This window comes from Ammospiza nelsoni, chromosome Z (genome assembly GCF_027579445.1).
Source record: "Ammospiza nelsoni isolate bAmmNel1 chromosome Z, bAmmNel1.pri, whole genome shotgun sequence".
In the NCBI taxonomy this organism is placed as follows: domain Eukaryota; kingdom Metazoa; phylum Chordata; class Aves; order Passeriformes; family Passerellidae; genus Ammospiza; species Ammospiza nelsoni.
Window position 1 is genome coordinate 88,416,064 of NC_080669.1, and position 22,103 is coordinate 88,438,166.

At 52.1% G+C, this 22,103-nt stretch overlaps 2 protein-coding genes across 6 annotated transcripts; both read right to left on the reverse strand.

The window, feature by feature from the left end:
- Positions 1–420: 420 nt before the first annotated feature.
- On the reverse strand, positions 421–13,981 carry FECH (ferrochelatase). Of its 3 annotated transcripts, none has more exons than XM_059492063.1 (11): positions 13,833–13,981; positions 9,960–10,065; positions 8,781–8,900; positions 8,317–8,465; positions 6,033–6,167; positions 5,704–5,810; positions 4,863–4,961; positions 4,648–4,755; positions 4,161–4,325; positions 3,699–3,758; positions 421–3,440 (listed from the first exon to the last, which is right to left on the reverse strand). In XM_059492063.1, the coding sequence occupies exons 3-11, from the start codon at positions 8,876–8,878 to the stop codon at positions 3,306–3,308; spliced, it is 1,056 nt and encodes a 351-aa protein (XP_059348046.1). In that variant the 5' UTR covers positions 8,879–8,900; positions 9,960–10,065; positions 13,833–13,981; the 3' UTR covers positions 421–3,305. The 3 variants fall into 3 exon arrangements, with proteins under 3 accessions (XP_059348046.1, XP_059348043.1, XP_059348044.1); XM_059492060.1 differs by lacking the exon at positions 13,833–13,981 and adding an exon at positions 12,395–12,475; XM_059492061.1 differs by lacking the exon at positions 13,833–13,981 and adding an exon at positions 10,818–11,316 and having other exon boundaries at positions 9,960–10,739.
- A 149-nt stretch (positions 13,982–14,130) lies between these two features.
- NARS1 (asparaginyl-tRNA synthetase 1) lies at positions 14,131–21,801 on the reverse strand. 3 transcript variants are annotated; one of them, XM_059492498.1, is made up of 15 exons: positions 21,720–21,801; positions 21,046–21,128; positions 20,798–20,863; positions 20,599–20,691; positions 20,336–20,425; positions 20,109–20,187; positions 19,704–19,774; positions 19,370–19,456; positions 17,898–18,119; positions 17,596–17,795; positions 17,303–17,438; positions 16,584–16,697; positions 16,036–16,167; positions 15,626–15,757; positions 14,131–15,483 (listed from the first exon to the last, which is right to left on the reverse strand). In XM_059492498.1, exons 1-15 carry the CDS (start codon positions 21,760–21,762, stop codon positions 15,352–15,354), a joined length of 1,680 nt encoding a protein of 559 aa, XP_059348481.1. In that variant the 5' UTR covers positions 21,763–21,801; the 3' UTR covers positions 14,131–15,351. The 3 variants fall into 3 exon arrangements, with proteins under 3 accessions (XP_059348481.1, XP_059348482.1, XP_059348483.1); XM_059492499.1 differs by having other exon boundaries at positions 21,046–21,125; positions 21,720–21,773; XM_059492500.1 differs by lacking the exon at positions 19,370–19,456 and having other exon boundaries at positions 21,720–21,773.
- Positions 21,802–22,103: the final 302 nt, after the last annotated feature.

Sequence of the window (22,103 nt, forward strand, 5' to 3'; positions counted from 1 at the left end):
CAAGTTCTGCCAGGCTCACACAGCCAATCCCCACTCAAAGGTAACCCAGCAAAGCCTGCACTGAGGTTCCAGAAGGGCAGAAGCACCATCACTGCTCTGCTCCACACTGCCCACCTTCCATTGGGCTGGGCTTGCATCCTGCTCTCCCCCATCACTAATGGATCAGCTCAAGTATCCAACATCTCCAATCCCTGCTCTAGAAGATAATCAATCCAGCACTTAATTAGCAACATCAGCAAGGAGCTGCCCAGAGACCGCTAACAGGGAACAGAATAAATTATCCATCAGGTGGGATCCCACACCAGGGCAAACCCCTCATTCAGTCCTTTCAGAGGGTGTCACTCACCCCAACCTGACACCAGAGGGGCAGAGACCTTCACACACCAGCATGAAGAGCTCTTACAAGGACACACAGCTCAGTTATTTCCTTAAAAGAACTTTAATTGGAATTCCATCCTTATGGCAAACGACACACAGAAGGAGTATCCAAATTTGCTGTGTTACATCAAATGGAAGTCCTTGGTCAATGTGAAATGCATATGTTGGGCCAAAAGCAAGGATCTGTACACGTGTGGCATTAACAGAACCAAAGGAGCTGCTCTGGCCTGCAGCTTGCACTCCAAGGTGATGGTGGTGGGAAGGGAGAACTCACTGAGCTTCCAGCTTCCACTGAGCTCAGCTGTGCCATCCTCCTCCCAGGGGACAGCAGGAGGCCAGCTCGGACACCACCCACACCCCTCTGGTGCCACAGCACCTTCTCTGAAATGCAGCGAGGACCCAGGGACAGGTTAAAAACAGACTCAAAAAGAAAAATTCACTCAACAATGAAAAAATAAGCTGAACTGCAGAGTGTTAAAGCAGGAAAACAAGCTCACCCCTTTCCCTCCCATTTCTTCCCTCAGGACACCATGGGCTGTTCCTAACTCCAATTTCCAGTTGACATCCTGAGGCCAGAGCTCCACAGTGCTGGGTGAGCTGCAAACTCAGAGGGACACAGCACTGACAGGGCTCAGGAAGGCACCTGCACCATGGATCCATCTCTCCTCAGGGCACACACTCACCCAACCCGCTGGCCATCGGCCTGGGAGATGAGGAACCCCTCAGAAACCTTGAGAAAACCACCCTCTGACAGCAAACAGCACCACCAGCTCTGTGAGACTGGCTCCATCTGATAAGAGCTGGAAAATTAAGTGATTTCCACATGATGCTGTAATAGCAGCAACAGAGTAATTATCCCGCTTGTGGTTAGAACACTCAAAAGTGAATTTTAAGTACCTTTTATTACAGGGGACAAATGTAATGCCTCAGAATCAGTGCCAGCTAGTATTGACAGGACTCTCCAGTATGAAAATGAAAAGCCAGCTGTATTTATAATACCACAAGGTTCATATGATGTTAACCTCTGCTTTCCACACTTGTAAATGTGGTGGTCACAGCCCAGACCACCTGAAGGTCCACGTTCCCCCCAGCTGTGAGGAAACAGGAGTGGGCAGGAAGATTTGACAGACCAGACTGCTTTGCACTGATCCCAAAGTCACACAGAGGAGTGAAACAGAGGAAGTTCTTTATCAAGGAGAGGTGTAAGGCCAGTGTTCCCAGACATCCTGGACATTTGTGCTCCTTTTCCCTGCCCAGGCAGCGAGCAGAGCCCAGGGGCAGGGAGAGGAGGGAGAAGAGAAGCTCCTGGCTCCCTGCCACTGAAACAGGCACAGGCATGAGGGGTCAAGGAAGACTTTCTGTGGGGAACAGGGTGCTGCAGGAGGTTCTGGCATTGGAGGAATCTCAGTCTGTCTCACCCTGGGAAGCAGGTATGGCAGTGGAGCAAGCAGCTCTTCAGAGGTATTTGGGATTTACAGCACTCCATGGGTGCTCAACACGGGATCCATCCGTTCCTTTGGTACCCCATCCTTGATTCCAACAATAAACCAGAAGGGGACAGACCCCTGATACACCACAGGAGGCCTCTTCTCTCTTTAAACACCCTGTGCCCAAAGGACCTGAGGTGCAAACTGCTGAGCAGATCAGCCGGGCTGAGCAGCACAGCATCTGCTTCCCAGCCACCAGCAGTTCCAGGAACCAGCCTGCAGTGCCCAGGTCCTGGCATTTCAGTGCTAAGGACATCAAGTAAACGGGTGCCCAAGGAGGTGCCAGCAGGCTGCCCCACGAAGGGCTCAGTGCCACGGTCACAGCTTTGCTCCTGCCCCGCAGGCAGGCAGGCAGGCAGGCAGGCAGGAGGGGACCCTGTGCCCCGGGGGGCACACCCGGTGCCAGGGCCCTGCCAGCACGGCCCTGCTGCGGGCTGGCAGCCTCTGTGCTCAGGCATCTGCAGCGTGAAAGCCAAACCACTCCTGACCGATCGTCTCCGTCTGAACAACAGCAATCAAGCCAGGTCGATCCTACCTACGGCACTCCATAGGTACCCCACAAAACCACAGCACTGTGGCACAGTAGAAAGCACAGAGTGGATCTATACACCTCCTGGAGAACAAGCCTGACTTCCTACATTTACTTCACCAAACAGAAAAAAGCCCTTTTTAAATAAAAATAAAAAGAATTTAAAACCCCATTCTGCTTAACAGATAAGCCAACATGTTTCCACACATGCTCCTGCTAGACTTGAAACACGCAGTTTCGATGGAGCAAATTCTCCAGTATCACCCAAGCAGGCTAATTCCTTTCAATTTATCCTCTTCAAATACTTTTCTGCAGATAATGAAAATGTTTTTCCAGAAAATGTAAACAAGTTTTGTGTGTTCTACTATCCCAGCTAAGCTTTCACAGGAAGTTTCCGGCAGGAGAAAACCAAAACAAAACAAAGCCTTATCTTTATGCTCTAAAAAAAAAATTAAAAATTATAAATATACACATACACAGCTTATTAAAAAGCACTAGAAGTAACCTGATCTCCAAAGTCTCCAAAGCCAGCTGCAAAGTCCCTCTCAGAACAGACAACAGACTGTGCTGGTCACACTGCACCTCAAGCAAAACCAAAATCAGTGCACCTTCAACCTGGCCAAGTTAATGAGCTCCTGACCACCCTGCACACAATAAATCCCTGCATAGAAATAGAAGCTAACTGTAAAAAAGCTGTGTAGGATTTTCAGTGTGTCCTACTGGGCTCACAATAAGTCCCATCGGGGTCGGATGACAGGAGATCTCCTCACACCTGACAGGATAAATGCCCTGATCTCCCTACTTCCTACAACTCTCCTCAACCAAAGGAAACTCCAGAAGGTGCCCCCAGCCAGGCTGTGCGTGCTGCAGGGCCACAGCAGCCCTGGGCTGTCCCGAGGGCCGCTGGCTGCTCACAGGGGCTGGCTGCTGAAGAACGCCTTGGTCTCCCGGCACACGGGGTTGACGCACAGCGGGCAGCACAGCGTCAGCTGCCGGGAGCACACCTCGTTGGACTGCAGGTGGGAGCACACCAGGTCTGCCAGGGCCTGCGGGGAGGGGGGAGAGGTCAGAGGGAGCAAATCCAGCTGTGCAATCCCCCCAGCCCAACCCGGGCACCCCGCGTCCCCTCCTGACCAAACCGCACAAACTGCGGCACAAGGAACCCCTCCGTGCTGGGCACATCAGCTACACGGGGTTCCATTGCTGCTCTGAAACTCAAAATGCCTTAAAACCACCTGAAAACATCCACACCCAGCAGAAAACACAACTGCAAACCTGTACAGCCACTGCAACATAGCACATACCTTGGAGAACAGTGGATTTCCATTGAGAGACTCCGCTCTTCTGATGTTTTCAACTCCACACTGAATCAAAAACAAGAAGGAAAAAGTTAAACCTGTTCTGGTCCTTCACTGAGTAGCCTCCAAAATCTTCCCACATCATTCAGAAGTCACCCCAAAATGAGTGGATTAAATGCAGCATCACAGCAAAAATTACTATGGGGCAACATTACATTGTGTTGTCATTCATTCACTGAATGAATGAAAATGACTCATTGTTTTTGAGCAATATTTGTAATGGTTTAAACACCTAAATCTAGAAAGACAAACTCCCACCTGTTTTGTGGTTAAGCCAGTTCTGGTTAATTTTTGATTTATGGGAAAATAAAGCTAACCCCAAATAATATTGCAAGAAGCAACTACAAAGCAAATTGGAACGCAGGAGTAATAATTTCAGAGCAGGGACCAAGCGCACAGAGCACTGACCTCATTGGCCAAAACCTGGGCATACTCGATGTCCAGCTCATACAGAGTCTCAATGTGGTCACTGGTAAATGCTATTGGGACCAGCAGCATGTTCTTCTTTCCTCTCTGGCACAGGCCCTTAATGGTCTCGTCTGTCTGGGGACCAAGCCAGGGCATTGGTCCAACCTGGAACAAAAAGGCAGAAATAAAGGGAAAACGCTCATTAAATCATTCTTACAAAGAGCACCCACATTTCCTCAGGCAGCATGACAGAGCAGGTTATGGATGGGATACAAACAGTTATTTTTTATTTCCCTGCTTCTGGTTGTACTTCTCACTCTCTCCATGGAATGTTCAATGAAGACACACTTCCCACCATTACATCTCAAAGGAACAGAACCTGGGCTGGCCTGAACAAGACTGAAGAAAATAATAAATAAGGTGTATTTTTTCCAGTCCAGTGAGACTCTGCACAGGCTTTACCTGCTCAGCTCCCCCGAGCACTTACCTTGGACTGCCACACCAGCCTGTAAGGGTTGGAGTAGTTGAGCTTCTCCATGACCCTCTGGACAGTAGCTCCCACTTCCTGAGGGTAGGGATCACCACGGTTCACCACCTGCACCCGAGCACAGCACACCTTTGGCACGGTGAACACCCTGGGAAGGACCAGGCCTGCCTGGCACTCCCACACTGTGTGCCCACACCCTGCCCTGGGTAACTCACAGACATGGGCAGCGAGTGAGCTGAGAAGAGGATGACCACCTCTTTCCTTTTGTCTGGTGGGAACAGGTTCAGCTCCTTCTGGATGTGATCGGCAAAGCACTGCTCAGGGAAACACAAACAAACCCTGAGTGGGGAACACTGCAGGCAGCTCCCATGTCCCTGCTGCCTCGAGCACTCCCAAATTCCCCCAGTGTGCACCACACTCAGTGTGTCAGGAAAGTCACCAGCACTCCCATGTCCCTGCAGCCTCGAGCACTCCCAAATTCCCCCAGTGTGCACCACACTCAGGCAGTGTGTCAGCAGAGTCACCAGCACAGGCAGCTCCCAGGTCCCTGCCTGCCCTCGGTGCTTTCTCACCTGCTCAGCACACCACAGAAACTGCAAACCCCCACGAAAGCTCCCTCATGAAGACCAAAGAGCCATTTTCTCTGGAAAGAGAGCAGCACGAAGGCTTCCCTTCACTGCTCCTGCCACAGCTAGGAATTACCCTGTGCTGCCAGAGGGGAATCTGACAAACCAACACAATCTCTGTGTGTGCTGGCCACAGAGGTGCTCTGAGCAGGAATTTGGACTAATGGCCTGCAGAGGTTCCTTCCAGCCACCACCATTACGGTAACATCCCCAGCTTTTAAATCAGGAGGTGCACAGTGGTTGCTTTCACACATTATCCTGCCAAAGCATGGGGCATGAAATAACTCTCCTCCTGTAATTTCAGACATGGTAGACAAGACCCATTTCATCACACAGCTAAAATGTACCCTCAGATTGAAGCCTTCCTGTTATCCTCCCTCAGTATTTGTTTCTGTATTTCAAAGGAAAATGTATAACTTCAGATCCACACCTGAATGAGAAGGGGATGTGTGGGCCATCGGTCAATTATGCTCCACTTCATCTTGGGCTTCTCCCCTCTCTGGTTATAGTAGCGATAAATGGCATTTAAACTGCTTCCTGAAACAGAGGATTCGCAACACACGTTCAGCCAGGCCACCAGCAAGCTGTCAGACTGGAACAGCTCGGCAGCAAGCTATAATCATATTTTAAAATGCTGCCTAATTAAAACCCAGCCGTAAATCAGAGCTGAGTGTCTCCAGTGGGAACAATTACACCCCAGCTCACACAGCACTGCAGCCTGGCCAGAGCTCCCATGGCTCCCACAGGCCCAGGGCTCACCTGTGGTGGAGCAGCTGTACTGGGGGTACTGGGTGAAGGCGATGGCCCTCTGGATGCCGTCCCTCTCCATCTGCTCCACGGCCTCCTCGGTCAGCGGGTGCACGTAGCGGAACCCGATGTAGTACTTGTGAGGGGCTGCACACACACGGCAGGACAGGGACAGGGAGAAACACAGAAACACATTGTTACACGTCACACACACAGGAACAGCGGGCTGGACTGCTGAAATTAACCTGCTGGTATTTCCTGACATTAACCTGCTGGTATTTTCTGGCTGCTTTGGTAAAGCTCTGTCATGTAAGCACATTTCTGGTACCTCACTGGGCTGTGATTAGAATTTAAAAGTGATTTATAGTATGGTTTGCTTCTGCAGGAACATCACTAGCCTGCTTCTCCTGCACTTAGCAGAGGCACAGTTCCCAGCCTGGACAGAGCGCCGGTGTCTCACAGGGCAACTCCTGATTTTAAGGACATAAAGGTAAAACAGTGTCACTAGCAGAAGCTAAATGAAGACCCCGATGCCCTCACAGCTCCAGCTGCCCTCCCTGCCCTGCACGCCTGCTCTGATGGCACCCAAGCAGCAGAGCAGTGAATCAGGTACACGCACTCTCCCATCCTGAATTTGGAGGGCTTTCATAAAAAGCTGCATGGCTTTAACACCTAATTCTGGCAGCAATGTGATTCCCCCTGAGGAGATCTCAGGTTCCTCCATTTTTTATCTCCAATCTTTTGGGTGCCAGCTTTGGGAGCATGGCTTGGTTAGGGACGGGAAGCAGGCAGGGAAGGTTTGCTGGTTTGTTTTTTTAAGTGGAGGACAGAGGTTCTTATGAGAACAAAAGCAAAGTTTCTTTGTCAGGGTTTCCGGGTCAGTGGCTCTGAACTAACATTTATCAGGTTTCTGAAGGAAGCAGATGTCCCGTGCTTGGGCTCCACTCCGTACACTTGTGCAGGATTCAGAAACAGGTTTATTCAGCCCCAGCTCTCTGCAGGAGGCAGGGGAGCTCCCAGCTGGGAGCAGCAGCAAATAAAGACCCAACTTCAGGAGCCCTTGAGCCAGTAACCCCATTAACATCTCTCAGTGGCACTAAAGACAGCAGTTTGACCGACCACAGCAGGGACTGGAGGAGTTTAACCTGGCAAAGGACATTTTGGGAAGAACGCGGCCAGCCTGAAAGCAATGCCCTCCCAGTGCCAGGTTTTGTCCAGGGCATGGGCAGCAAAGAGAGGTGTTGGTGTCTGTGCACAGGCTGTTTAAATAATAGTGCTCTGCACATTCTATTGTTAAAGTGCAGCTGCTGTCAAGTCAAAAAGGAGCCTCCAGAGGACTTATCAGGTGGGAGAGGTGCCCAGAGAAGGGTGTGACTGCACAGAGAGTGGTCACCAAACAAAAGCAAGTGGGAGCGGGACACTGGGAAAAGCAGATAAACCTTCCAAGCCTTATCTGCAGAACCTGCTGCAAGGCTGACCCTTCAGGGCTCCTGCTCCAAGAGCACTCCTGCCTCGGATAACACAGCAGGCCTCAGGCTCTGACTGCACCTGCAGGGACCCCAGCTCAAACTGATGCTATCAGGCACAGTGGCACAGGCTATCCCATACCAGCCATCCCTGCTGGGAGGGATTCTGTGACACAGAGACAGGGAAAGGAGGCTGTACTCATCTTTGAAGGTTTTCCATCACGAAGGACTGGCAAAGAGAGCCTCTCCTTCCCTGCCAGCCAAGCTGCCCAGCCTTATCTCCTGCTGTGTCCCCGGGTGGGGCTCACTGCTATCGCTCAGCCTGCCCTCCAGTGCCCATCTACAAAGCCTTGTCTTTGCTCCAGCTGTGCTCCTCTCAGCCCTGCAGCAGCTGCTGGGAACCCCCTCCCACGCCCACCTTGGTGCTCACATGAAATACATTCCCCTTTCCTCCCCTCTAGGCCTCAGCCACTTGTCCTCAGTGCAGGCCTCCTCAGGCCCAAGCAGGGCTCACAGGGCAAGGCACGGTGCCTGGCAGTGCCACACACCGAGGGACACTCCTGGCACCTGAAAATAACACACTTAGTCTGCCACAGCCATCTTCTCATGGTCACAGGAGAGACAGAGGTGGCTCCCCGAGCCCAGCCTTCCTTCCATAACAACCTCACAATGAATGGAATCCCTCCTGCACTGTCTTTGCCATGGGATTTCCCAGCAGGGAGGGAACGCACACCGCCCCACAAGGAAACCAGGCAGCCAAAGCTGCTTTGCAGCAAACGGTCCCAAGCCAGAGAGCAGAAGCAGCCCGTGGGGGCTGAGCAGAGCAGTACCAGTGCCAGGAGACATGCTGTCCAGCAGCTTCACCATGCCCTCTCCCTGCAGCGCCGTCCACTTCTTGATGGGGGAGCCGCCGCCGATGCGGCTGTACTGCTCCTGGATCTTGGGCGTGCGGCGCCTGGCGATCAGCGGGGCCAGCTTGCTGCAGCGGGAGAGGGGCATGTTAGCAGACAGCCCAAACCCCCTCCCGAGCTCTGCCCTGCAGCCTTGGCCTGGCAATCTCTGCCAAATGCAGCACGGCTTGTGTGGTGCTCTGCTCCACCCCCCTTCCCACACCTCGGCCTGCAGCTAACAGAGAACAGCCATGGCAGGCCCAATCCAGAGGGTCCCAGCACTGTCCCCTGCCCTGACTGCTCCCAGGAGGAAGCACTCTCGAGGAGTGCTGCCCTCCACAGAAGTAAATAGTTACAGCAACACCCAACACCGCCTGTACCACGGAGATCCCAGTGCTCCTCACTTCTGAACGGGAAGGGTCATCAGATCCCTGTCCAGGAAGAGACGCAGCAGGAAATCGTGGACATCGTCCAGCCGCTCCGGGCCTCCCATGTTCAACATCAAGATCCCTGTCTTAGGTTTCCTAGGAAAACAAGAGAGATTCCAAATCCTAGTGACCCACTGCTTGTATTTTTATTACAATGACAAAACAACCAGCTCATCCTCCCACATTTGCCTTTTGCAAAGGCAGCTCCTATCCCAAGGCTCCTCCTGCTTATGTAAACACTTGCACTAGAAACAGGAACGGCCAGACACAAGTATCTACATGATCTTTGCTTTTTTAAAAGGAAACCACTTTGTAACACAGACTTTAGCTGGAAACACACTAAGAAAGCTGTCTCACAGCTGCTGGCTCTAAGCAAGGTTATAAAACAGGGTCTCAGCTGTGCATTCCAGCCAAACCAAGCAGCAGCTTCCCCGGAAAGCAAATGAGCCACTCACACAAGTCTTTGTCTTTGTACTGTGGGGACACATCTCATCTCCTGCAGCACTGACAGCAGCAAGGAGCCTTTCTACACACCAACTCATTGCAGTTGTGTTTGAGTTGGGTTTTACCAGAATGGATTTTCTATCTGGGTGCAGGTCTGGCACACTGTCGTAAGGATCATGTCCCACAGGGCACAGCAGCACGGACGGTGGTATCAGCATTTACAGAATGGCTGCTGATCACAACTCTCGCCCAATTTCCCCATGGAATTGTTTGCCCTGCCCAAGGGAGCCCAGAGACCAGTCTCTCAGTTCCCCAGCAGATGGTTCAGGTTGCACAGGGAGCTTTGCCCTTTTGTTAAGGCCAAAGTCTCACAACAGGGCACTGAGAGGAGCCCAGACCTGCCCCAATGTTTCGGGACCTCAGCTTCCATTCCCTGTCTGCTACATATCAGAAGGAATGAGACCCAGGAAGCAGGATGACAATGAACAGTGACAATAATGAATGTCCCTGCACTGCTCAGGCCTGATGTGGGCCTGGCTCAGGGGCTGTGCAGGAGCAGGGCTGTCCCTGCCCAGCAGTGTGAGTGCAGGCAGGCAGATACACAATCACACACACACACACAGAGCAGCCCAGCCTGGCTATCGGGACAGGCAGGGCCCGCACACACACACAGGGCACCCACACCTCATACACACCCACACACAGACCCACCGCTCCTGGGGCTGCTCCTGCAGCCGGGCGCTCTCCGTCACCGCCGCCGCCGTGGCCTGGCCTCTCCATCGCAGCGGCACCCGCAGCTGGCTGCAGCTCCTCAGCACTGCAGAGACACAGCCCTGTCAGTGCTGATCCCCCCGGCACAGCACACAAACCCCCAGCACGGGCAGTGCTGATCCCCCCGGCACAGCACACAAACCCCCAGCACGGGCAGCTGCCCCAGGCACAGCACACAAACCCCCAGCACGGGCAGTGCTGATCCCCCAGGCACAGCACACAAACCCCCAGCACGGGCAGTGCTGATCCCCCAGGCACAGCACACAAACCCCCAGCACACCAAAATCCAAAGCAAAGCCTTGCTCATCTGTGAGTTCCAATCATAACTCCAAAACACCCGGTGGAAACAAGGGGCTGACCCTGAGGAATAAGCGTCAGACTGTGTCACTCCTCCTGTGGGTCAGACACACCTGGGCTAATCCCAGACAGGACAGGATTTCCACACCGTGTCTACAATGCAGGTTAGACATCTGCTCCTGTTTGAATGCAGCAACTCCAGACTCCATGTACAAGTCTGCACACATCCCCCTCCCTCTCCAGCTCCCTGGAGCCCCTTTAGCTACCGGAAAAGGCTCTGAGGTCTCCCTGGATCCTTCTTTCCTCCACACTAAACACCCCCAGCTCTCCCAGGCTGGCTCCAGAGCAGAGGGGCTCCAGCCCTGGAGCATCTCCATGGCTTTCTCTGGACTCACTTCAGCATCTCCTTATTCAGCCCTGAAGCTAAACACAACAAGGTTATCCTTAAGGCTCCTTCCAACCCATATTCCATACAGCTCCATACAATTCCATGCTGCTTACAGCCTGCCTTTTCAAAGGCACACTTCGTTCTCCTCAGGAGTTCATCGTCATTACACGGTATTCTTTTAGCACAGAAATAGTGTGAATTGCTCATGGTGAAAAAAAAATAAGGCTAAATTCTGCATCCCCGTCTCTCCGGCAATTGTTCAGTGCGACATTTCCCCTGCCAGACCACGGGAGCTCAGCAGCAATTCAGCCCCAACAGCACAGAGCTCCTCAGCAGCCGACCCACCCGCTGGGAAGAGCATCTTACAGCTCACAGCTCTCTAATAACCTCCTGAACAGATGCTGAACGGCCTCAAAACCTGCTGAAATCAATGGCAACAAAACGCATCCTGCAAATCCAGCCTCTTACACGGGATCACGAGTGCCTAGCCACGGATGCCTGCATCTGCACTGATACAAAAGGCTGCAAACTAAAGAATTTCAAGCATTGCTGATGCCTGAAAGGTCCTTTTCAAATAATCATTTTTTACTTCCAGTTCTGGGGTTATTGCTTTCTGACACGCTGGCACTATATGCCAGTTACAGAGAACAATAAAAAGGGAAGTTTCAATGGCTGCATTGATACTTCTGCCCTGTAAGAACTCTTGTTCCTGGTCCAGAGGGTGGCTGGGCACCGATCAGGCTCCCCAGGGCATGGTCACAGCCCCGACGCTGCCAGAGCTCCAGGAGCGCTTGGATAACGCTCTCAGGCACAGGGTGGCATTGCTGGGTGTCCGGTGCAGGGCCAGGAGCTGAATCAATGACCAGGAGTCCCTTCCAACCCAGGACACCTTGCAAGCGTCTGACTTAGGCTGAGGTTTAGGCACGTTTCCATCTGCATCGTGAAGGACAGCGCAGAGTGAGACGTGCAACGAGTACGATCCCAGCTTGATGGAGCATCGATAAAAGTGCTCTTTCACATGTTTTAAAAGCGGCACTACGGTATCAAAGTCGAAAGCGAGCAGCGGGGTGGGTAAGCCCAAAGTGCCTCCGGGCAGGGACACAGCGAGAGCTGCGCGGCCGGAGGGCAGCGCTGAGTCCGGGCTCACAGCCCGCACCGGCCGGCAGCGACCGGCACCGGCAGCATCCCCGCACCAACCCCTTCAGACAGACGGGAGAGCGGCTGTTTCAGAGCGCGGGTCCGCGGCAGGCACCAGATAGAACCGCACAAAAAAGCGGCTGTTTCGGAGCGCGGTTCCGCGGCGGGCAGCAGACAGAGCCGCACAGAAAAGCCGCACGGGAGAGCGGCGGGGCTGCGGCCGGGGCCGGGGCGCGCTGGCCTCGGCCGGACAGAGCCCTGCGGGCTGCCCGCGGAGACCCCGCGCCCGCGGCCCCCTCAGTGCAGTGGGGGGACGCCGCCATCACCGCGCGCAGCCCCGCGAAGCCCTCCCGCAGCCCCGGTAAGCCCGCCGGCCCCGCGGCCCCAGCGCCGTCAGCGTTATGAAAGGCGCCTCTCGGGCGTTGTGTAACGCGGTGCCGCCGGTGCCGCGGCGCTCCCGCCCGTGCAGCGCCCGCGGTGTCCGGCCGACCCTCAGGCCACCCGCCGCCCCCGGCCCCCGTTCCCGCCATCGCGGCGGCGCCCTCACACTCACGGTGACGCGCGGCAGCGGCGGCAGCGGCAGCCATCTTGGCCGCTCGCATTCCCTCAGACAGCCCCGCCGCCGCCCCTCGCCTCACACCGCCCCCGGCACCGCCCCGGCCCCGCCTCGGCACGCCCCGGCACCGCCCCGGCACCCGCACGGCCCAGGGGGCGGGCCGGGGACAGCAGGCCGCGGGCCCGGGGCGGGTGTCCCGCAGGGGGCGCTGCCCCGGCTCCCCTCAGTAGCCCCTGTGGAGTCTTACGGAATAAAGGCGAGTGAGCCCCGGTTTGAAGTGACACCCTAAACTGCAAAACGTTTTAAAACTGCAAAATCTTCTAAAAAGAGATTTAAAATGTTATTGTAAAAAGTGCAGGGGGCTTTCTCAGTGGGCGCCGCATGAGAGACGAGAGTTCGGCTCTGCACCCCTCAGACACAAGTGTGCAGGAGCACGGAGCTCAGCTGGTAAACTCCATTCCCAGTAGAAACTGAGGCACTGGAATTCAGGCACTGGAAAAGGCTGCCCAGGGAGATGGTGGAGTCACCATCCCTGGAGGTGTTTAAAAAGCATCTGGATCTGGCACTGGATGATGCGGTTTAGTGGTTTAGGAATTCCAGAGGTAGTGCTAAGTTGGTGGTTGGACTTGATGATTCTATGATAAGGATACTGCAATTGAAACACAGAGGAACAAACACCACAGCACTTATCCTGCACATGTGGGTGGCCTGCATCCCACGTCTCAGGAGGCCGAGGGCAGAGCCAGCTCTCGGTGCCAAAGGCTGGCAGCACCACGTGCTCCTCAAAAGTGCCCTACAAAGCAGGGCCAGGTAAACTTTAACACAAGTAAATATAAAATAGTGCATGTCAGGAGTGGTAATCTAATCAAAGCTAAAGCACAGTCACCCCAAAGCTGCCAGGGACATGGCTGAAAGGTCCTGAAACCAGTGCTGCCAGCCCAGTATACCAGTTCCTAATCCAATTACCAATCTCACTTTCTGGAGATACTGTGAAGGAAAATGAAAGTGAGGATGAGATCCAAGTTCTGATTACACATTTTTTCTCTTCTGCAGGCTTGTTTTCCCTGTCTAATAAAAATAAATGCAGGTTCTCCTGTGTTCCTAAGAGCTGAGCATCTTTCCCAGATCCCAGCCCACCTCTCTCCACCAGCTATGAGGGAATTGCACAGCAGTCTCTGGTAAGTTCCACAGCATCTTTCATCTGGTCACCTTTTAAGCTCCTTATCTGATCTGCCTCTTCCATGAGCACTTCTTAAGTCCTCAGGCCTTCCTCTAGCAGCTCCCCTGATAAGAAGGCCTTTAACCTTTATAAAGCAGCTCAGCCCTGTCAGGTTTAAGGACTGAGAACTCATCCCAAACAAGGGATGTTTTCCTGACACTCCTGCCTTCCCATCACTTCAGACAATAAAAGCAAAGTATTTTATAAAGTCTTTACCTGGTGCCAGAAGTCCAGGCTGCTCCCCCCAGCACTGCTGCCTTAGTCAGCACCACATTGATTGTCTCCAGCACATTTCACTGGGCAGCTGAGATGGTCCCTCCAAATTAGAAAAAAATCATGCTTTTAAGTTAATTAGTGGGGATTTTGTTTACAAAGGGAAAAAAATCTCATGCCAGTTCTTGGGGTACGTTTACTGCACTTGGGTAAGCGGGGTTTTGTCCACACTGTATCAAGCAGCAAGCTCCACAGACTCAGTAAAACGAACAGGCATTCAAATACTGTCTTGCACACCAGCTTGTGTTGCCATAATTTATTGGTTGCTGATTTAGACCAGTTTATATAACATGCAAGATGAAGAAAACCGATCACTTATTACAAAAATGTGGGTATCCACAGCTCAACAATTCCAGGAGTGAATGGCAAATGCAGCCCAAGTCTCAGTGCAGGTGGCAAACGGTGCACCTACCTTTTTCATCTCTCTGGTAAAGGAATTGCTTTATGACTAGAAACAATACCGATGACTGAACACATGAAGTATTTCATTATCCCTATCTGATAAGTTCATTACAGCCAGGAGAGCTGCTCAGCTGTAGTAGCACAAGGGAATAGGGAGCTGCTCTATGAACACATCTCAGCACGACATGGGAAAGCCCTGCTGGCACTACAGTCTGAAAACCCAACGTGTTTCAGTTGCTATTCCTCGGGGTCTCAGTCAGTCACTCCTGGCTGCACACAGGGAACAAAAGGCACCACAACCCCCGTGCCCAGGAGCCACCAGACACGTGCAGCTGGGCGTGCATGGACCCATGGCAGCTCCACCCACAGCCTGGGGAAAGGGAGCAAAGCCTGCCTCGCCAGCCTCAGCACCGCTGAGCAACTATAAATAATCTGAAAGAACCCCAAAGGCCCAGCCCCAGCCCGCCCCCTCACAGTGGAGTCCAGTGCACTGTACTCACACCCTGCTACCGAATCAACTCAGAGAACCCCCATTTAAATCAGCAGGAACTAAAAATGTGCAGTGCCCAAGGAACTTATTCCTGTTTTTATCCTTTGTTCATGCCTCTCCATACTGGTCTCAGAGGGCACTCTTAGGGAATTCCAGGAGCTTGAACTCCTGACTTCCCCAACAAGAAACCCCAAGAGAAAAGAGATTAAAATGAAAGCAAATTTAAAAATAAAATGATCAAATGCCCAGCATATTTTAAGTCACAGAAATTAAAAGCAGAAGTGTATCTTGTTTTCTAAATCACAACTTATCAGGATCTTTGTTTTTTGATTACTCAAGAGCATAAATGCACCTAAACAATTTTTCTAAGGCTTTTTCCAGTTAATTACTAGTATATTGTTTTAAAAAAGAGGTTTTGGTTTTTTTTCCTTTTCATATCCTAAACTGGTATTTGGATTAGCAACAGGTTTCAGGAAGTCTTGTTGTCAGGCAGGCTGTAGTACAGCAGCGTGTATCATTCTTTCCCAAGCATCGGCTGCTCAGTTTTCCAGGAGTTCTTCCCAAGGATGGCTAAGGTTTGCAGCGCTGCACAAAGCGTGGATAGAGACAGACATCTCGGATATGGTGTCTGTTCAGGATCCAGGTCAGGAACCGCTCCAATCCCAAACCGTATCCTCCGTGAGGGCACGTACCATATTTTCTCTGTGAAATCCAGGGAGGGATATTACACATTTTCGAGTAAGTTGCAGCTGCAGTAACACCACCAGAAACAAAGCAGCCAAGCCCTGTAGAAGGGGAGAAGCCCCAAGTGCCGTCTGAGCCCAGCACAGGGTGCTGTACTGACCTGATCTGTGTACCAGTAGTAGGGCGTGGGATCGATGCCCTCTCTCTTGTAGCCCTCGAGCAGCTCCTCGCTGTCCCAGATGCGCATGGACCCGCCCACGATCTCACCCACGTTGGGCATCAGCACATCCACCTGCAGGGCACCACAGCACGGCCCACTTACAGCTAAGCCACCGCAGAGGGCACCAGACAGCCGTGCCAAGGCACCCACAACAAAACCCGGCAGGGATTCCCCAAGGGGTTCCTGCAGCACTCGTGCCCTCACACATCCCCATGCTCCAAACTACCCCAGACAGCCGTGCCAAGGCACCTGCAGAAAAACCCGGCAGGGATTCCCCAAGGGGTTCCTGCAGCACTCGTGCCCTCACACCAAGCATGCTCCAAGCTACCCCAGCAGGTTAAAGGACTCACAGACTCGGTGAGGCGCGAGTCGTCGCTGCAGCGCTGCATGTAGAAGGACTTGATCTCTGCAGGGAAGCGGCACAGCAGGATGGGCTCGTTAATGGTGTCTGTCATCAGCCTCTCGGGAGCTTCGGGAATGTCCTAGGGTCAGAACAGGCTGTATTCTTATTCAGCACCACAACTACACCCATACACAAGTCCCACGTGAAGCGGGCGTGAAACGAGAGTTTCACACTGCACATGTCCATGCTTTCATCCTAATGTACCTAAACTCTTAAAACTTATTTTAGAAGAAATAAAAACCCACATGTCTGGGAAAAGAAAAATCTGTTCCATTAAAATCTAAGTCTCTCCAATATATGGGACAGAAAACCAAGGGGAAGAAAAATCCTGGCTATGCTGTCAAGTTCTCCTGAGCTCCTTCAAACAACTGTCTCACATGCTGGAGAAGTGTGGCCAGCGAATTGATGGCAGGTGACAACACAGGTTTCTATCCCAGTGCTGAAGGACCAAAAGGATCAAAGCCCAACCCACAGCTGCATCCCTAGATGACATACCTCCCCAAACTCATAGTAAGTGCCATCTTCCTTCTTCACATCGTGCTCCTTGAGCCACTCGATGGCTTCAGCATAGTTCATGCGTCGGAAGGGACGCTTGGGGGGCTGGAAACCCTGGGGATAAGAGCAAACACAGGTGCAGGAGCACCATTTTAAAAGGGATACTTTTCTAGCTGATCAGCATGTCCATAACCTTTCCCAGCTCACAGGCCATCAAATCATCACTTAAATGAACAAATTAAGCTCAGTATTACAGAGTTAGAACCAAACACAACCATCTCAAGCCCAGTAAATCTCATAGATCACATGGGAGGAAAGATAAGGAAGTATTTCCAGAGCTTTAGGCTCATATTCCAGGGGAGGAACTGAAAGACTACTTGTTTCATCACTCCCTCATGCTCCATCAGCAAGCACCAGCCAGTCAATATCCAATCTCTGGGATGGAGGGTTTTATTCCACTGGCACAGCACACGCTTCCACAGATCCTGGCACGCTGCTGGCTTCTGGAGCACGCTAGCAGGGAACATCTTCCCTCACAGTTCCCTGCTTTGGTCTTTACCAGCCTTGCAGTTTTTTCATTCTTATTATGTTTAATATTCTTCTTGGCCTTACAAATAGCAAGTAAGCTCACTGCCATGCCCTGCATTTCCCAAAGGAATGTGCTGAGTAGGAAAGGCTTAAGGTCCTATTTTCTTGGCTGTTCCCATTGCTGTGCCTACCGGGTTGAGGTCGTACAGTAAGCTTGCTGCAGGTGATTTCAAGACTCTGTCTACGACATCACACACCAAGTTCTCCAGACGGTCCAACAAATCCTCAAAACTTATGAAAGGACATTCAGCTTCGATGTGAGTGTACCTGGAACAAAGCCACACCACTGCAAAGTCACATACCAGCAACACATCTTCAGCTACGAAACAAACTCATCTAAAAAACCCACAATCCAAACCCTTTTACTCCCACACCATAAAGGAAATCTAGTTGTTTAAAAAGAAACAAGGACAACTGTCCATACTCTGCCAAGTGCCTGCGGGTCCTGGACTGCTCAGCTCTGTAGGACTGAGCAATGCAGAAGACATCTCCCAGAGCTGGCAGGCAGGTCTCCAGGTAGAGCTGGGATGACTGGGTCAGGTATGCCTCTTCACCAAAGTAATCCAGCTTGAACAGGGTGGAGCCTCCCTCCACCTGCGTCTGCACCAAGGTAGGTGGTGTGACCTGCAGGAGAAGAGGGCTGTCACTGCTTGAGTGAAGAACTGAGCACACGGATGGGTCAGGGCACCAGAGCAGTCACCTGCTGACCAGGGAACACACACTTACTTCATAGTATCCGTTGGCAAAGAAGTGATCCCTGAAGGCCTGCACGACCATGGAGCGCACCTTGAAGATTTTGGACATGTTCTCACCTCGAATCATCATGTGCCTGTTGTTGAGCTGCACGTCCACCTCGGAGTCCTCGTTGAGCAGATTGTCAGCCCCTCCTGCCGGGGCCAGGCCGATGAGCTCCCAGTAATCACAGCTCAGCTCGTGGCCTCCTGGAGCCTGCCAGTGGGAGAGAAACCAACACTGGGGAAAAAGTCCCCTGCTTGCCCCTTTTCACAAGGGCTTGGAGTGATGGCACAAGGGGAAATGGTTTCCCACAGACTGAGGGCAGGGCAGATGGGATATCAGGAATTCTTCCCTGTGAGGGTGGGCCGGCCCTGGCACAGGGTGCCCCGAGCAGCTGTGGCTGCCTCACCCCTGGCAGTGTCCAAGGCCAGGCTGGATGTGGCTTGGAACACTCTGGGATGGTGTGAGGTGTCACTGCCACGGCAGCGGTGGCACTGGATGGGCCGTAAGGTCCCTCCACCTAAACAGTGTGACCGCTTTCTGCTCTCACTGGCGCCCCCGTGTGGTCACGGCCGCCTTCCCCCCTGACAAATGCCATTTGTAGTTCAACCCCTAAGTTCAGCTAAAACCATTTTATTCACTGCCACTTTCAGGGTAGAAATGCAGATTTTCAAAGGTTAACCCACAGAATTTTACCATAATGTGATGGTGGAGGCTCACATTACCTAACCTTGGGTCGAGCCTACAAACACATCTCAGTAAAAGAGATGTGAAAAAATTCTTAGCCTCACAAAATAAAAACTGAATAAATCCGATGTGAAAAAGTTCTTAGCCTCACAAAATAAAAACTGAATTAACCCCACGGCAGCGGTGGCACTGGATGGGCCATAAGGTCCCTCCACCCAAACAGGGTGACCGCGTTCTGCTCTCACTGGCGCCCCCGTGTGGTCACAGCCGCCTTCCACCCCGACAAGTGGCATTTGCAGCTCAACCTCTAAATTGAACTAAAATTATTTTATTCACTAAAATTTTCAGGGCATAAATGCAGATTTTCAAAGGTTAACCCACAGAATTTTACCAAAATGTGATTGAGGAGGCTCACATTACCTAACCTTGGGTCGAGCCTACAAACACACCTCAGTAAAAGAGATGTGAAAAAATTCTTAGCCTCACAAAATAAAAACTGAATAAACCTGTTAAGGAAAGTGAAACCATGCCATTTACTTAACACAGCTCTCCATGTTATAGTCTAGGAGTTGTCTATCAGTGGAAAATCGGTTCAGCAGAACAGTCCCACAGTTCACCTGTCTCACACTGGACAGCACAGCTTTGGGAGCTTTGTTCTTTCTCTAGCCCTAATTCCCTCTGGAATAATGCAATGATTCCTCCCACCTCTGCCTGTGCCTCCCTCAGGACACCAGGGACCTGTGAGGGAGGAGGAGAAGCCCGAGGAGCTCCTGTACCTGCTTGCCCTGGGGCAGGAGGTTCAGCGTGCCGTACACCACCACGCTGCTCTCCGTGGACAGCACCAGCCCGTTGTAGCACTGGCACTGCAGTGAGACAGAGGCACAGGTGAGCAAGATTTTATTCCTCACTTTGCTACAGCATCCACTGGAGTCACACATTAGCCCACAGTCACTTCTGAACAGCTCTCACACTGACAAACTGCAGTGACATACAATTTAACAGTAACACAACTGAGTCAGTAGGTTGAGGAGAAATAACATTTACATAAGAGAACACCAGATGAGGTACGAACTATTAAATTCATGACACAACATAATCATCACAACTTACCAGCTCATCAGAAAGGACACACTGAAGATACCCTGTGCCATCTCTCAAGACAATAAACATCAGATTTTTTCCTAGTTAAAAAGAGAAGGGATTTGGTTTCACTATGAGCAGTTGCTGGTTAGTTCCTCATTTGGCAGGACTAGCTTAAAACACAGAAGTTAAAGAAATTCTGCAGGACTAGCCTCCAAACTGAAAATCCCATCAGATTTGAACTAAGAAATGTGTGTATGTCCACACATTAGGGGCAACTGTCAGTGTTGCGGTGACCATGGAGATCAACCAAAGGCACCTGACTGGTTTAAAATTTGAGGCCAGGTGCTGTCAGACTCATTCTGTGTCCAAATTTTGAAGGCCACTGTCCTTGTTCTAGCTCCCTGCACAGGCTAAACCATGCTTGTGCTTTACCTTGCCTCCGTAACCTGTGGATCCAGCCAAAAATCTTCACTCTCTGCCCCCTGTAAGCTTCCAGAGCATTGATCTTCACCTGCGAGGCAAGGAATAAAAGCCATTAAACAGGGGAGTGGTTCACCACCTCCTGGAGTTTATCCAGACCCCCACCAGAGCGGCACAGTCTCTGTGCTGGCCAGATGCCCTAGCACAGACCACGTGCCAAGGCACGGGATCATACTCACACACTTGGGCTCTGGAAGACTGGGATCATTCTTGATAACAACCTTCTTGGCTTCCTCCAGGTTCTTCTCTCTTCTCAGGAGATCTTCTGCCTGGTTGGAATAAAATTACTTATTAAATAGCTGTAACCAGGCCAGTTGTAAATAACATGTGAAACAGCAGCACCAGTAAGGAACAACATGCCACTTTTTTGGAGGGGCAGGAATGATGATGACACTGTAATGTTTTTGGAAAACAAAGGTGCTCTGCTCCTTTTGAAACCTACCTCCTTCTTCTCCTTAGCTTCATTTTTCATCTGCTCCCTGTGCCACAGCTTTTTGACATTCTTCATCTGTGATTTGGAAATGATGGCCCATCTCTAAAGAATTCAAGGAGAGAGCAAGAGACAGCAGATTACACTGTGTCCCTTCACACCAAGGTGCAGAAAACAATTCCCACTAGGAAACCCTTCAATGCCACAGCACCTCATTTTCTTTTTGGGAATCCACATAAATTGTAGGAAATGGCTCTTTTCCTGCTGTCATCAATGCCTAAAAAGGGGGAAAAATAACCAAAATGAGCCAAAATCATCCTTGTAGAGCCTGAGCAGGCACCTTGCTCCTGCTCAGGTTGCAAAAACAGGTATGAAACATTTAAAAATACAAGGGCCATCACTTGCCCCAGAACATACTCCACCCTGCCAAACAAAGCACAAAGTGTTTTCCACACTCACCTTCAACACGGTCTTGAATGGTTTCTTTTGTGTTCCATCACCAGTGGAGTCATTGCCCTCTCGTTCAGACACATACAGCTCTTCTGGGATACAGGACAAATACGGGCAATTACTCAAAAAAAAATTATGAGAAAGAAAATGGACACACACGGAGGTGTCCCTGCTCACTGCAGGGGGCCGGAAGAAGTGATCGTTAAAGGCCTCTTCCAACCCAACCGTTTCTAATATACCAAATCTTGCTGGTTATCAGCAGTAATAAACCTTCAAATGCACCACCTGGTCAGTCAAGATAACAATTAGATCCTATATTAATTTAAAAAACCAATCGATGCAGTGCGTTCGCTAAAATCTCTAGGGTTCCCGAGGTCCCGAACCCTCGGGAGCCACCGGCTGCACACGGGGACCCAGAAGGAGCAGCCCTTCCTTCCCAAAGGGCACAGCTTTGCGCAGGTAAGCAGGGCACGGGGCCTGGGGACCAGCCAGGACCCGAAGCGAGAAGCGCAGCGACCCCTCCCGTGCCCGGGGAGGGCCCGGCCCGGCCCGGCGCTGCGGCCGCTCCCGGTGCGCCCCCAGCGCAGCGCTGCGGGCCCGGCCCGCCGGGGCCCGGCACGGGCCGGGCTGCGAGGGATGGGAATGGGAACCGGGGTGCGGGGCCGAGCGCCCCGGGCTCTCACCGAGGGCCAGCGCCGCCGTCCTGCCCAGCACGTCCCCCGCCATGGCCGCGGCGCAGGAACTGCATCACGGGCGGGCTGAGCCAACGCGCCGCCGCCTTGCGTCAGCCAGCGCCGCCCTTCCGCCCCTCGCCTTCCGCGCTCGGGCGGGACAGAAGCGCCGCTCCTCCTCCCCGCCCGCGGCTGACACGTCGGCACGGGCCGGGCTAACCCCCGGACTCATGGCAAGGAAGCGCGCTATCGCATATTTATTTGCGTTACACTTTTGAAATGTACATTCCATTGAATGAGAGCTGTAGGGCATAACTGTTACTATAGAACCATTTCAATAATTAGCTTTTAGTGCGGGAGGGGGAAGTAGGTAAAAGTGAAACATTCAAACACCTC